Source organism: Gnatocerus cornutus, chromosome 3, assembly GCF_029298725.1.
Source record: "Gnatocerus cornutus isolate USDA-ARS CGAHR chromosome 3, icGnaCorn1.1, whole genome shotgun sequence".
Lineage (NCBI taxonomy): Eukaryota > Metazoa > Arthropoda > Insecta > Coleoptera > Tenebrionidae > Gnatocerus > Gnatocerus cornutus.
Window position 1 is genome coordinate 20,556,229 of NC_142235.1, and position 13,725 is coordinate 20,569,953.

At 37.7% G+C, this 13,725-nt stretch overlaps 2 protein-coding genes across 2 annotated transcripts; both read left to right on the plus strand.

The window, feature by feature from the left end:
• Positions 1-1,417: 1,417 nt before the first annotated feature.
• Positions 1,418-12,085, plus strand: LOC148177982 (uncharacterized). The gene is made up of 3 exons (XM_088032982.1): positions 1,418-1,669; positions 11,182-11,374; positions 11,424-12,085. Exons 1-3 carry the CDS (start codon positions 1,661-1,663, stop codon positions 11,759-11,761), a joined length of 540 nt encoding a protein of 179 aa, XP_087889108.1. The 5' UTR covers positions 1,418-1,660; the 3' UTR covers positions 11,762-12,085.
• A 611-nt stretch (positions 12,086-12,696) lies between these two features.
• Snap29 (Synaptosomal-associated protein 29kDa) lies at positions 12,697-13,702 on the plus strand. The gene is made up of 2 exons (XM_088032981.1): positions 12,697-13,194; positions 13,241-13,702. Exons 1-2 carry the CDS (start codon positions 12,790-12,792, stop codon positions 13,568-13,570), a joined length of 735 nt encoding a protein of 244 aa, XP_087889107.1. The 5' UTR covers positions 12,697-12,789; the 3' UTR covers positions 13,571-13,702.
• The last annotated feature ends 23 nt before the right edge of the window (positions 13,703-13,725 follow it).

The following is a 13,725-nucleotide window of genomic DNA, read 5'->3' on the forward strand; positions in this document are numbered from 1 at the left end:
TATATGAAAATTTGAGACGGTTTGTTGAGCATGAAGTTTTGAAGAAATGGGATTTTTAACATATGAAAATTTAAAGTTGCGAAAGTTTAGAATATAAAAATTTGGATCCAGGAACAATGGAAATATGAAAATTTGGAGTAATAAAAACAGATAAAATGAAGTCAAATCCTTGAATTTTTGAGACATTCATGTTCGAACTAACAGAATTTCGGTTTAATGAAACCATATTTGCGACAATGATTGTTATAGATCCTGTGAGTTCAAATTTGACTATTTCTGACGTTTCACAAAATTTGAGACCATGACAATTTGAAGCAATGGGATATTTTACATATGGGAATTCAAAACTGCGAAAGTTTATAATATAAAAATAGTCAAAATAGTAAAAATATAACCAAATAAACCCAAATCCACAAGTATAGCAAAACTAGGATTTTGAAGTTTTAAAACACTGCTCATTCGAACAAGTGGGTTTTTGGTGTATTAAAACCTCATGTGCGTCTGTGACTGTTATAGATCCTGCAAGACGAAAATTTGAGATAATGGGATGTCACTAAGATTACACTAAAATTTGCGAATCCGAAATTTCGAACCAATGGGATCAGGAAGCCAAATTAATTGAAGGTTTTGTTGTATGAAAATTTGAGATAATGTAATGGTGTTACAGTTTGTGCGCACGAAATTTTGAAGCAGTAAGATTTTTGACATAAGCGAATTCAATTCGAAATTTTGAAGTGACGATTGAAAATGTTTTTTTGGCGTTTTATTTATGAATTTTAGAGATTTTGTTATACGAAAATTTGGGACAATGGGATGACGTTAAAAATAGTGATATTTAATATTTAATTATAATAATTCGAGAGTTTTGGGACACTGCACGTTCGATCCAGCGAAATTTCGGACTCATGAAACCCCTTTTGCGTCTGTGAATGTTTTTTTTTTGACTAGTTTTTTGTTTCGTCCACTATTTCTGACGTTGTAATTATAAATTTTGAAGTTTTGTTATACGAAAATTTGGGACAATGGGATGAAGTAACAAAAATTTATATCCTCGGGATTTTGAAGTCATGGGATACCTTTTTAACATATGAGAATTAAAAACTGTAAAACCAGCGACCTTTTGTGGTGTAGTAAAACAGAGATTTCGAGACATTGCACTTTCGATTTGGCGCTTGCGAGCACGGAATTTTGAACCAATGAGATTTTTAACAAATGAGAATCGAATACAGAGAAATGGAAACCTAAAATTAGGACCAATAGGAATAGTCAGAACCTGACAAATGAAACTAAACGAGCCCAAAACTAAGAGTTTGGTAAAACTGACATTTTGAAGTTTTGAGCCATCGCGCGTTCGAGCCAGCGGAATTTCGGTTTAATGAATCCCCGTCATGGACCCTGCGAGCGCGCACCTATGTAAAATCCCTGTCATTCCTCAGCCGAAATCCCTAAAATTCCCCATCCATCATCCTCCTCTCATTTCCCATAATATGAAGTGATCACTGAAACTCGCCGAAACACGTTTCCTTCATTTACAACATCACGTGACCCCATCACAGCCACCGTGATTTCCACACTTTCACTCAAACTTCCAGATTTAGTGTATTCCCAAGAGCCGTCTTGTTACAACCGTGCACAGCCCACTTCGATAAACAAAAATAAAATGAAAAAGGTAAGTTGGCCCACGGAAAATTTCACTTTCGAATAAGCCGCGGGCGTTTCTCCTTGTCCCACATTTAATTTGAGCACTCAACTTTCCATTTCTCTTCTAATAACTGACCCAATTAATCAGCAATTCGCGACATTTTCGTAAATAAGTTATAAAGGGTGGAAAGTTTCCGTTTTCGCGCGAGAGGAAAGAGAATACGCAATTTTAGTTAGCGTCCGGAGAGTTCATATTTTAAAATATATGGGGCGTTTATTAAGGCGGCTTCACGACGCCGACGTCGAGGGAAATCTGAATTGATGCTTAATTTTTGAGGCGCGTGTGCCTTGATTAAATTAAAAAACAATATTATTGGGATTCGGGGGATTTCAGGAGATGAATATTCATGGCCGGAAACACGTGAAGCGGTTTTTTCATAAAAATACCACCGAGATGAGACGATCAAGGTTGGCCGTACAAAGGTCAAGCAGTTGTTTTCACGCTGAAGATGAGCAAGAAATGTCATAAGTGACTGTAGTATATAGCGGGTGTTCCGCGGATTGCCAAGTTTTATTTTTTTCCAGCTCTCTCGAACTCTCAAATTTAATGGGGTTAGTGGCGGATTGTGCTCTAAAGAATTCTGGTTCTGATGGCGATTTTTAAAATTCGTTATTATTACGGCTTTGAGAAAAAATTGGATTAAAAGGTGTAAAATTTCAAATTTCCCGCGCGAAATTTTGAAGGTCGTGTCACTGTGAAACGTCGCTTTATGCCTAAACTAACCTTTTTACTGCAGAAGTGTCTTTCCCAAGCAATTTTAAGGTTCGTGTTGATCTTTGGCGCAATGGGATTTCTAACATATGAGAACGCAAAACCACGAGTATAATAAAATTGAGATTTTAAAGTTTTGACCATTGCTCATTCGACCCAGCGAAATTTCGGTCTCATTAGACCCCGTTTGCGTCTGGTACTGCTTTGACTAGTTATTTAATTACAAATTTTAAGATTTTGTTATACGAAAATTTGAGACAATGGGATGGCGTTGTGGTTTGTGGGCACGGAATTTTTAAACAATGGAATATTTAACATATGAGCACTCTAAAAGAAGAAAAATTGAGATTTTGAAGTTTTGAAACATTGCTCATTCGATCCAGCGAAATGTCGGTCTAATGAAATCTCGTTTGCGTCTATGACTGTTATGGGCCCTGCTTTGACTAGTTTTTTTTATTATAAATTTTGAAGTTCTATCATACGAAAATTTGAGACAATGGGATGATGTCACTAAGATTTCTGAACCCGAAATTTTGAACCAATGGGATAAAGAAGCCAAGTTATACATTTCTGCAGTAAACGTCAAAAAAACAAACTAATTTTGACAATCTTCTAAATTTCCCGTCGCAAATACCAATTTTGTACGTTTCATTAATAATTTTAAAGGTTTCGTTATATGAAAATTTGAGAAAATGGGATGGTCTGACGGTCTAACTAAGATTTTGAAGTTCTGGAACATTTAAAGTTAGGCAATTCGAAAATTTGAGACAATGAGATATTTAACATATGAGAACTCAAAAACACGAGTATAATAAAGTCAAGATTTGAAGTTTTGAGGCACTGCTCATTTGAACCAGGGAAATGTCGGTCTAATGAAATCCCGTTTGCGCCTGTGACTGTTATTCACCCTGATTTGACTAGTTTTGTAATTGTTATTAATTTTAAAGTTTTAGTATACGAAAATTTGAGATCATGGGATGACGTTACAGTTTGTGGGCACAAAATTTTGTACCAATGGGATATTTAACATATGAGAATTCACGAGTATTGTAAAATCGAGATTTTGAAGTTTTGACGTATTGGTCATTTGACCCAGCGAAATATCGGTCTAATGAAACCCATTTTGCGTCTGTGGGTATTATAGACCCTGTTTTGACTAGTTTCTTAATTATAAATCTTAAAGTATTGTTATAAGAAAATTCGAGATAATGGGATGGCGTAACGGTTTGTTGAGCAAGAAATTTCGAACCAATGAGATATTTAACATATGAGAACTCAAAAACACGAGTATAATAAAGTCAAGATTTGAAGTTTTGAGGCACTGCTCATTTGGTCCAGGGAAATGTCGGTCTAATGAAATCCCGTTTGCGTCTGTGACTGTTATTCACCCTGATTTGACTAGTTTTGTAATTATTATTAATTTTAAAGTTTTGGTATACGAAAATTTGAGATCATGGGATGACGTTACAGTTTGTGGGCACAAAATTTTGTACCAATGGGATATTTAACATATGAGAATTCACGAGTATTGTAAAATCGAGATTTTGAAGTTTTGACGTATTGGTCATTTGACCCAGCGAAATATCGGTCTAATGAAACCCATTTTGCGTCTGTGGGTATTATAGACCCTGTTTTGACTAGTTTCTTAATTATAAATCTTAAAGTATTGTTATAAGAAAATTCGAGACAATGGGATGGCGTAACGGTTTGTTGAGCAAGAAATTTCGAACCAATGAGATATTTAACATATGAGAACTCAAAAACACGGTATAATAAAGTCAAGATTTGAAGTTTTGAGGCACTGCTCATTTGATCCAGGGAAATGTCGGTCTAATGAAATCCCGTTTGCGTCTGTGACTGTTATTCACCCTGATTTGACTAGTTTTGTAATTATTATTAATTTTAAAGTTTTGGTATACGAAAATTTGAGATCATGGGATGACGTTACAGTTTGTGGGCACAAAATTTTGTACCAATGGGATATTTAACATATGAGAATTCACGAGTATTGTAAAATCGAGATTTTGAAGTTTTGACGTATTGGTCATTTGACCCAGCGAAATATCGGTCTAATGAAACCCATTTTGCGTCTGTGGGTATTATAGACCCTGTTTTGACTAGTTTCTTAATTATAAATCTTAAAGTATTGTTATAAGAAAATTCGAGACAATGGGATGGCGTAACGGTTTGTTGAGCAAGAAATTTCGAACCAATGAGATATTTAACATATGAGAACTCAAAAACACGGTATAATAAAGTCAAGATTTGAAGTTTTGAGGCACTGCTCATTTGATCCAGGGAAATGTCGGTCTAATGAAATCCCGTTTGCGTCTGTGACTGTTATTCACCCTGATTTGACTAGTTTTGTAATTATTATTAATTTTAAAGTTTTGGTATACGAAAATTTGAGATCATGGGATGACGTTACAGTTTGTGGGCACGAAATTTTGTACCAATGGGATATTTAACATATGAGAATTCACGAGTATTGTAAAATCGAGATTTTGAAGTTTTGACGTATTGGTCATTTGACCCAGCGAAATATCGGTCTAATGAAACCCATTTTGCGTCTATGGGTATTATAGACCCTGTTTTGACTAGTTTCTTAATTATAAATCTTAAAGTATTGTTATAAGAAAATTCGAGACAATGGGATGGCGTAACGGTTTGTTGAGCAAGAAATTTCGAACCAATGGGATATTTAACATAAAAATTTAAAGTTTAGAATATAAAAACTTGGATCCAGGGACAATGAAAACATGAAAAATTGTGTAAAATTTCAAATTTTCCGCGCGAAATTTTGAAGGTCGTGTCACTGTGAAACGTCGCTTTATGCCTAAACTAACCTTTCTACTGCAGAAGTGTCCTTCCGAAGCAATTTTAAGGTCCGTGATGACCTTTGGCACTGTCCACGCACAAATGATTGAAAAAGTGGGGTTAGTTCAGACAACTTCGTGACAGCTGCCTAATTTTCAGTACCACCAACTTCGAAAATTCGAATTTCCTAATATCCACTCTTTGTCGCAGTAACGAGTTTTTTAATGTCAAAGAACTCGTGTGTTTCCCCGGAAATTGCCCCGCCGCCGCCTCCAGCCCAAAAGACGAATTATAAAAATAATCTCCCTAACAAATTTCGTAGCGCTCAAAGTTAGAAAATTTATAACGACAACGTCATAAAGTTTGGATTAATGATCGGCGCAATGTTTCGTCGAAACGACAGTCTCAATTACGTCGTTTTACAGCCTCTAAGCCAACTCGATTGTCTATCCATAATTGGGATAAATCAAAATACCCTGTTCGTTTAAACCGGATTTAATGAAAGGGTTAATGTAGTGAATTTTTAATGGATTTTTTAGTGGAACGAACGACACATCAGCTCGATAAATAATCAATTAAAATTGATGGAGAGCTAATTGGATATTTACTGGATAATTTATTGGCGGTTTATTAATTATTTATGCGTCGCGACGCCTTTGAGACCGCTACTTTTAATGAAACAAGAAAGTTGGACGACAATATTTATACAGTTAGGTGGTACCAACCCCCTAAAATCCCCAGATTCTACGAAAACAATAATATCCATTGTGACCAACCCCCAACCCACTAATGTCTCCTGTCATTCATAATCATTTTCAATAACAAAGCGTGCAAGGTAATTTTCCACCGAAAAATGTTTTCCATGTCGATAGTAATCATCGCACGGATAAAATGTCAACATCAGTTTTCGGTTCGATGAGTTTTATAGTCCATATCGAGCATTCATGTTCTATTCAAATGTACAATGTAATTAGGAGGTACTCATGTAAGTAATTGGTCTGTTACGATGATGTTCATGTCTAATTGTCATCGAAAATTCAACGAATTGCGATGTTTATCGGGATTTTAGTGGAATAAACGAAGGGAATTACGATGGATGTGATGAAAAGCTGATAAGTAGGCGCTTTGGGTAATTTCGCAGTAATGGGACGGTGAAAAATCGGATTGGGGATTTTTGGATTTGGGGGGTAGGGTTGGTCACACTGCTACCTTATGGTTTGAAGAAATATCTGCGGAAATTTGAAATGAGAAGAAATCAGGTTGCTAAATCTAATTCGGTCGATTTCTCGCTTATTTATGGAGCAATCTTGAAGTATTGAAGCTCATTTTACGCAGAATTTCAAGTAGGATCTAAAAACGTGAGATTCGTTGAGATCGGTCCAGAAATAACTGAGTTATAGGCGATTAAAGTTTCGGATATTCAATTTTGAGTTGGAAAATTTTCAAAGCTCAATATCTCCGAAACTACGAAAGATTTTTAGAAACGGTTTTCACCATCGTTTTTCTTGTCTCATTTTACTTTAGAATTTGCCTTTAAAAGTCGAAAATTCGATGGTCGATTTTTTGGGCAAAAAAATTTTCAGTTTTTCGTTTTTTGATCACCCCTCGTAAACTAATTCGGTCGATGTCTCGTTTATTCGTTAAACAAATTTGAGCTACATGGGCTCATTTAACGCAGAATTTTGCGCTGAATCCAAAAATATCTTTATTTTTGTCGTACGTCAACAAATAACTGAGTTAGAGGCGTTTGAAATTTTGGGTTGTCGCCAGAGGGCCAAAATTTTGGAGGTTCAAAAACGATTTTGCTTGTTATTTCCGGAATTATAGTAAAAATTAAACAACTTTTTCGGAATCGTTTTTCTCGCAATTTTTTACCTTGAAAACCGATCTTTAACAGTTCGAATTCAAAATTGTCATTTTTTCAATGTAGAAGTTAGCTGCCTTTCACTCTCTCATTCAGACTCGGTCGCTATCTCGCTTATGCATAAAGCAATCTTAACCTATTGGTGCTCATTTTACGCAGAATTTCACGCAGAATCCAAAAAAGCGAGATTCGTTAAGATCGGCCCAAAAATAACTGAGTTATGAGCGATCAAAGTTTCAGATAATGGATTTTGAGTTGGAAAAATTTCAAAGCTCGATATCTCCGAAACTAAAAAAGATTTTGAGAAACGGTTTGTGCCATCGTTTTTCTCGGCTCATTTTACTTTAGAATCCGCTCTCAAAAGTCAAAAATTCGATGGTCGATTTTTTGGGCAAAAAAATTTTGCGACCCAATCGATGAAAAATTTTCAATTTTTCATTTTTTAATCACTCCTCGTAAACTACTTGCCCAATCGATCTGAGATTTGGCAAATTGATAGATCTCGAGCTGTTCTTTCGATCGATATATAATTTAATAATATTAAATACAGTTTTCGCCCCAAAACAGCGTTTTGAAAATCACCCTAAAATCACCCTCTAAAAATCTAATTTGCTCGATTTCTCGTTTATTTGTTCAGGAAATTTGAGCTATATGGGCTCATTTTACGCAGAATTTCGCGCTGAATCCAAAACTACTCTTATTTTTCTTTTTAGTCAACAAATAACTGAGTTAGAGGCGTTTGAAATTTTAGGTTGTCGCCAGAGGATCAAAATTTTGGAGGTTTGAAAACCATTTGGTTCGATATCTCTGGAATTATGGCAAATATCAAACAACCCTTTTTAGAATCGTTTTTCTCGCTATTTTTTACCTTAGAAATCGATTTTTGATAGTTCGAATTCAAAATTTTCATTTTTTCAATGTAGAAGTTAGCTGCCTTTGAGTCTCTAATTCAGACTCGGTCGCTATCTCGCTTATTCAAAAAGCAATCTTAACGTATTGGTGCCCATTTTACGCAGAATTTCACGCAGAATCCAAAAACGTAAGATTCGTTACGATCGGCCCAAAAATAACTGAGTTATGAGCAATCAAAGTTTCAGATATTGGATTTTGAGTTGGAAAATTTAAATCGCGATATCTTCGAAACTAAGAAAGATTTTGAGAAACGGTTTGCGCCATTGTTTTTCTCGGCTCATTCTACTTTACCATAAGCCCTCAAAAGTCGAAAATTCCATGGTCAATTTTTTGGGCAAAAAAATTTTGCGACTCAATCGATGAAAAATTTTCTATTTCTCGTTTTTTGATCGCCCCTCGTAAACTACTTGCCCGATCGATTTGAGATTTGACTTGTCGGTAGATCTCGAGCTCCTTTTTCAATCGATATATAATTCAACAATATTAAGTGCAGTTTTGGTCCCGAAACAGTGTCTTGAAAATAACCCTAAAATCACCCTCTGAAAATGCAATTCGGTCGATATCTCGTTTATTTGTTAAGGCAATTTGAGCTATGTGGGCTCATTTTACGCAGAATTTCGCGCTGAATCCAAAACTATCCTTATTTTTCTTTTTAGTCAACAAATAACTGAGTTAGAGGCGTTTGAAATTTTGAAAATTTTGGAGGTTCGAAAACGATTTTGCTCGATATCTCCGGAATTGTGGCAAATATCAAACGACTCTTTTCGGAATCGTTTTTCTCGCAATTTTTTACCTTAGAAATCGATCTTAGATATTTCAAATTCAAAATTTCATTTTTTCAATGTAGAAGTTAGCAGTCTCGGTCGATATCTCACTAATTTATGAAGCAATATTAATTAGTGCTCATTATACGCAGAATTTCACGCAGATTCCAAAAACGTGAGATTCGTTGAGATCGGCCCACAAATAACCGAGTTATAGCCGTTCAGAGTTCTTGACAGTTCATTTTTATTTTTTTATTTTAAGACAAGGTTGGCACCACTGATTTGCAACCTAAACCAACTGTGGAGTTAAAATGAACCCTTGAAAACGTCGTTTTGAGATCTTTGTGAAGGAATTTTAATACTGCCGGTTTTTCCAATTTCTCGCGTGTTACGTATTATACTTTGTCCGCAAGTGTTTAAAAAGCTTTTACAAAATCAATCACCGTCTCTGTACCACACACTTAAACTGAAACCTGCCAGACTCAACAAGATCAATCACCGTCAGCTCGAAATTCCCTAAATTTGTACAACAGTATTTCAGCCCTCACCGATTTACATCTTAACTCGAAAAAAATAAATATTTACACACCCACATTGAAACGGAGCGAATGTAAACAGGACGAAGTTAAGGGATGAAAAATGCGCTTGACACCAAGTGAAGGCTCTTAATTCCCCGCTTGAATGGCTTTCTCGAACGTGGCGACCAATAAATAAAAAAAAATAATTATAAAATTTCTTGCGGCTGCCGATTCGGGGAATTTATGAGCGACGAGGCAAATGGGACCGGCAATATATTCCGGTACTAAACCCTCGACGCTTTAATTATTTATACAAGGACACCTAATTCGATTGCGCGGAATTATTAGAGCCAGTCCTGACCTGGACTGTCTTTAACTCGCAAAATTATGAGGGTTTATGACTGTCTTCTCTCGGGAGAATCCGATAAAATGTTGTGAAATGGCGAAATAAAAAGACCTCGTCACGTGATTTCCGGGAAATAAGCTCCTGTTCCTTTTTCATCAGTGTAATTGTTCCTGGATGAAATTTATTGAAGTTATGTAATTGTTTCCTGTTCGATTTCGGAACGAGAAATGTCAAGTATTGCGTTTTACAGTTTGCAATATAAATTTCATACCCGGAGAAATTGCTCTGAAAAATCAAGCCGGCGTGGCCGAATTCAAATCCCGCGCCACTCAACTTCCGTGTAATTTTTCTGGTTCACACACAACTTTTGTTTATTTCCAGTGATAACATGCGCTTTTACACAATTTCACATCTTATTGTATTTATATATTTATGTTTATAAATGTTTCTAGCATCAAGGGTGGCTAGGAATTGTCAAAGAAATTTGCCGCTCGTTACAAATGTGGGTTTAGATTTTTCAACTGACATTTGCAGTTAACCTCAATCATAGAGCAAAGTTAATTTTGACTAAAAGAACTTTTATATAGTTTGTACGGTGAGAGATTGAATGACAGAAAAGTCACTAAATCTACGCGATAAAAAGTGTACCGCGCGAAATTTAAAATAACAAAATAACCCCAGTTACTGACAACCCTGCCAACCCATTTCGCGTAGGAATTTAGTGTTTTTAGTGTATTTTGTAGCATAATTTGCTACCAACCTATATGTCAACTGTCGAAATATCCCAATCTCTCAAAATCTCCCAAAATTTTTAAGTGTAGTTAATAGCTATTTAACAAACAAGTTGGTTAATGAAAGCGATAGAGTTCGCTACAAAACTTTTCCGGTGATCAAATCTTGCAAAATTTACAAAAACAAAGTCTAAAAATTGTTTTTTAGGCGACTTAAACTGAAAATGAAATTTTTAGGCCTTAAAAGCGGCCTAAAAGTGAGTCTTTTCTGGCCGCAAACATTTTCGGCCGATCTATGGTGGCGCCATCTATCCATAGTTTTGCATATTACGTCAAGATACCGATATTACCCTCAATTTTATAATTATTTGAACCACTTTTTGGCCTTGGTACACAAATAGCTATTAATTTGGTTTTAGTAAACAAACATGGGGCTAAATCATAATTGCATTGCGCGTGTAATTGGTTGTCTATAATAAAAATCATTCATTAATAGCCCACTTTAATGCATGATTTTAGCCGAAAAATCATGCATTAAAAGAACCCACAAACAAACGATCACCGGAAAACAAGTTATATTCACTATGAGATCAAAGCGGCAAAATAGTACATGGCTGGAATTCCAGAGCCACCCTTGACGTTAGAAACATTTATAAACACCCTGCATTTATGTTGCGATGAGTTTCTGTCTTATTGCACAGTTCGATTTCACAGTTTGCAATAGAAATTTTATACCCGGAGAAGTTGCTCTGAAAAATCAAACCGGCGTGGCCGAATTCAAATCCCGCGCCACTCAACTTCCGCGTAATTTTCCAGGTTCTCACCCAACTTTTGTTCATTTCCGCCGCCCTCTGCGACGTTTCTCATCTTGTGCGCGTCCAACAAACCCACCCATCGACGCCGCCGCCGCCCCCGAGACCCTACGCCTTTGGTTACGCCGCCGGCAGGTTTCCGGGACACATTGACCGGACTCATTCCGAAATTTCCGACGGATCCGGAGTCGTCCAAGGTAACAGATCAAAACCCGCCGGAGTTGTCTAATTTTGGCCCAATTCCAGGGTCGTACTCGTACGTGGACCCACGTTTCCAGATCCGGACTGTGGAATACACCGCCGACAAGAATGGTTTCCATCCGGTTCTAAACAACAGCCCGCCGCCTCTGCCATCGGATACTGCGGCGGTGGCGGCGGCCAAACACCGCCATTTAGCCAAATTCGCCGAAATTGCGAGTGCCCATGCCGCCGCCCCCGGAACTGTTGTCGTTCCGGTTGATTCGGTGGCGGTGTCAAGGGCGAAAGACAAGCATTTTCTCTTGTTCCAGAAGATTGCGGAGGAGCATGCCAGGTTGGCGGCGCTGCAGGAGGTGGGGGAGGGGACCAGCCGCCCCATTTATTGAGACATAGCGGGGGATCCACAAAATGATGCGAGTAGGTCTTGAGAACATTTGACGTTTGACAGTACTTTGACATTTGTCATTTGAGTTATTCTCAAATTATGAAGTGAGGTTATGTCAAAAACAAAAATTTTTCATGGCCTACCTAAATAAAAATTTTGTGGATCACATATATTTACTCAGTTTTGGGGGACGAGGCGGGAAATTTGAATTTTGATGGCGCCCGCTTGATTTATACTGGTGACGGACACTTTTTTTTGTTGCTTTAATTGTTATTTTTTTTTAAATATAAAGTTTTTCACACAATAAAATTATGAATTTTTCAGAGCCGCCTCGCTAATAGTGCATTGATTTCCAGCAAACCATTTAGCGGCAATAAATAATATTTTCGGGCAGTCAGTAATAATTATTTTTTGATGCGGCGGCTTCGAATACAAATTTGAGGCTTATTCCAACCCCTATAATTTATAGCCTTGTGAAATAGCAAAAATAGCTTAAATGTGATTGCATAATTGGAAATAATAATTAGTTTTTAATGAGTTATTGCAAATATTTCCTGGAAACATATTTAAATATTTCAAGTCTGGTAGATTGATTTTAATTTTTTATACCATGTGAATAAATAAAGTATTCAGTTCTTTATTGAGAAATTAGAAAATTTGCAGTAGAGAGATCGCGGGCGGTTTTTTTCCGGGGCCCCGAATCATGTCATTACGGCCCTGTCCTCTGACTACGAACAGATCGAGCGCTGCCAACATGACAACCCGAAACTCCCACTCGCTCTCAAAATGTCCCGCACACCTTTATTTCCGTTTCCGCAGCGTCACACTTGTGGCTACATAACCAAAAACGGCCCCTTTTCACCCCACGCAGTTTTACTTTCTTTCCTGAGCCCCCTTTTCGCGATTTCCGGTGACATTCCGCGCTGCCAACCTCGCGCCAAAATCCCCCAGACAACTGTCACTGCCATTGTCACCTGTCATTCCGTCATCTGATTAAATTATTGAAAGTGATCTGTTTACTTCACGCCCATGTCCCGCTACGTAAAGTCCACCAACCCCTTCGAAGACGACGATGACGACGTCGACGACGAGACGTTCCTCCGCAACTCGCGGAGGTCCAACGGCCCCCAACCCACTTTCGACGACCAACTGCAGACATTCCAAGAACGTAAGCGCGCAATTGAGGATCGCACCATCAACAGCACGGAGAAGAGTCTCAGCATCTTGCGCGATTCCGAACAGATCGGCATCGCCACAGCTGAGGAGCTCATGAGGCAACGGGAGAAGCTGGAGAAGACGGACAAGCAACTCGATGAGATCAACGCCACGTTGCGGTTCTCCCAGAAGCACATCAACGGGATCAAGTCGGTTTTCAGCAGCTTGAAGAATTACATGTCGGGGCGGAACGACGCCGCAGCCCCCAGGCCACCAAAAGTGAGTCAATAACCGAGTTAGGTCAGCTTAAAAGTTTGTTTTGCAGCCCCAGGATGCCACGACTTTACACGAAGAATTGGAGGAGAAGTTAGCCACGTACGACCGGTTCGAGAATCATCCCAGTACGAGAATACGAAACTTGGATTATAGCGCCCAAAGTCAGACCTCTGGAAGCAAAGACTTTAGCGCCAGATTAGACGCGAATCTCCAAGAAATGTGTTCAAATATCTCGAGACTCAAAGGTCTGGCCACTGATTTATCGGGCGAAATCGACACCCAAAACGATCTGATTAGTACAATTACCGATAAAACAGAGACCGCCGATATGAACATCGGCAGACAAAACAAAGACATGTTGAGATTATTGAAAAAGTAATCAAGGGAGCTGCGGGGGTAAATCAAAATTAGGTTTTAAGTGCGATATTTTGTGATAGTTTTGTTTAAATACTCTTCTGTACTTTTAGTTACTGTTATGTATAGTAAATTTTGAATAAAGAGCAAAAAGTGAGTTGTGTTAGTGTGAGGAGGAAT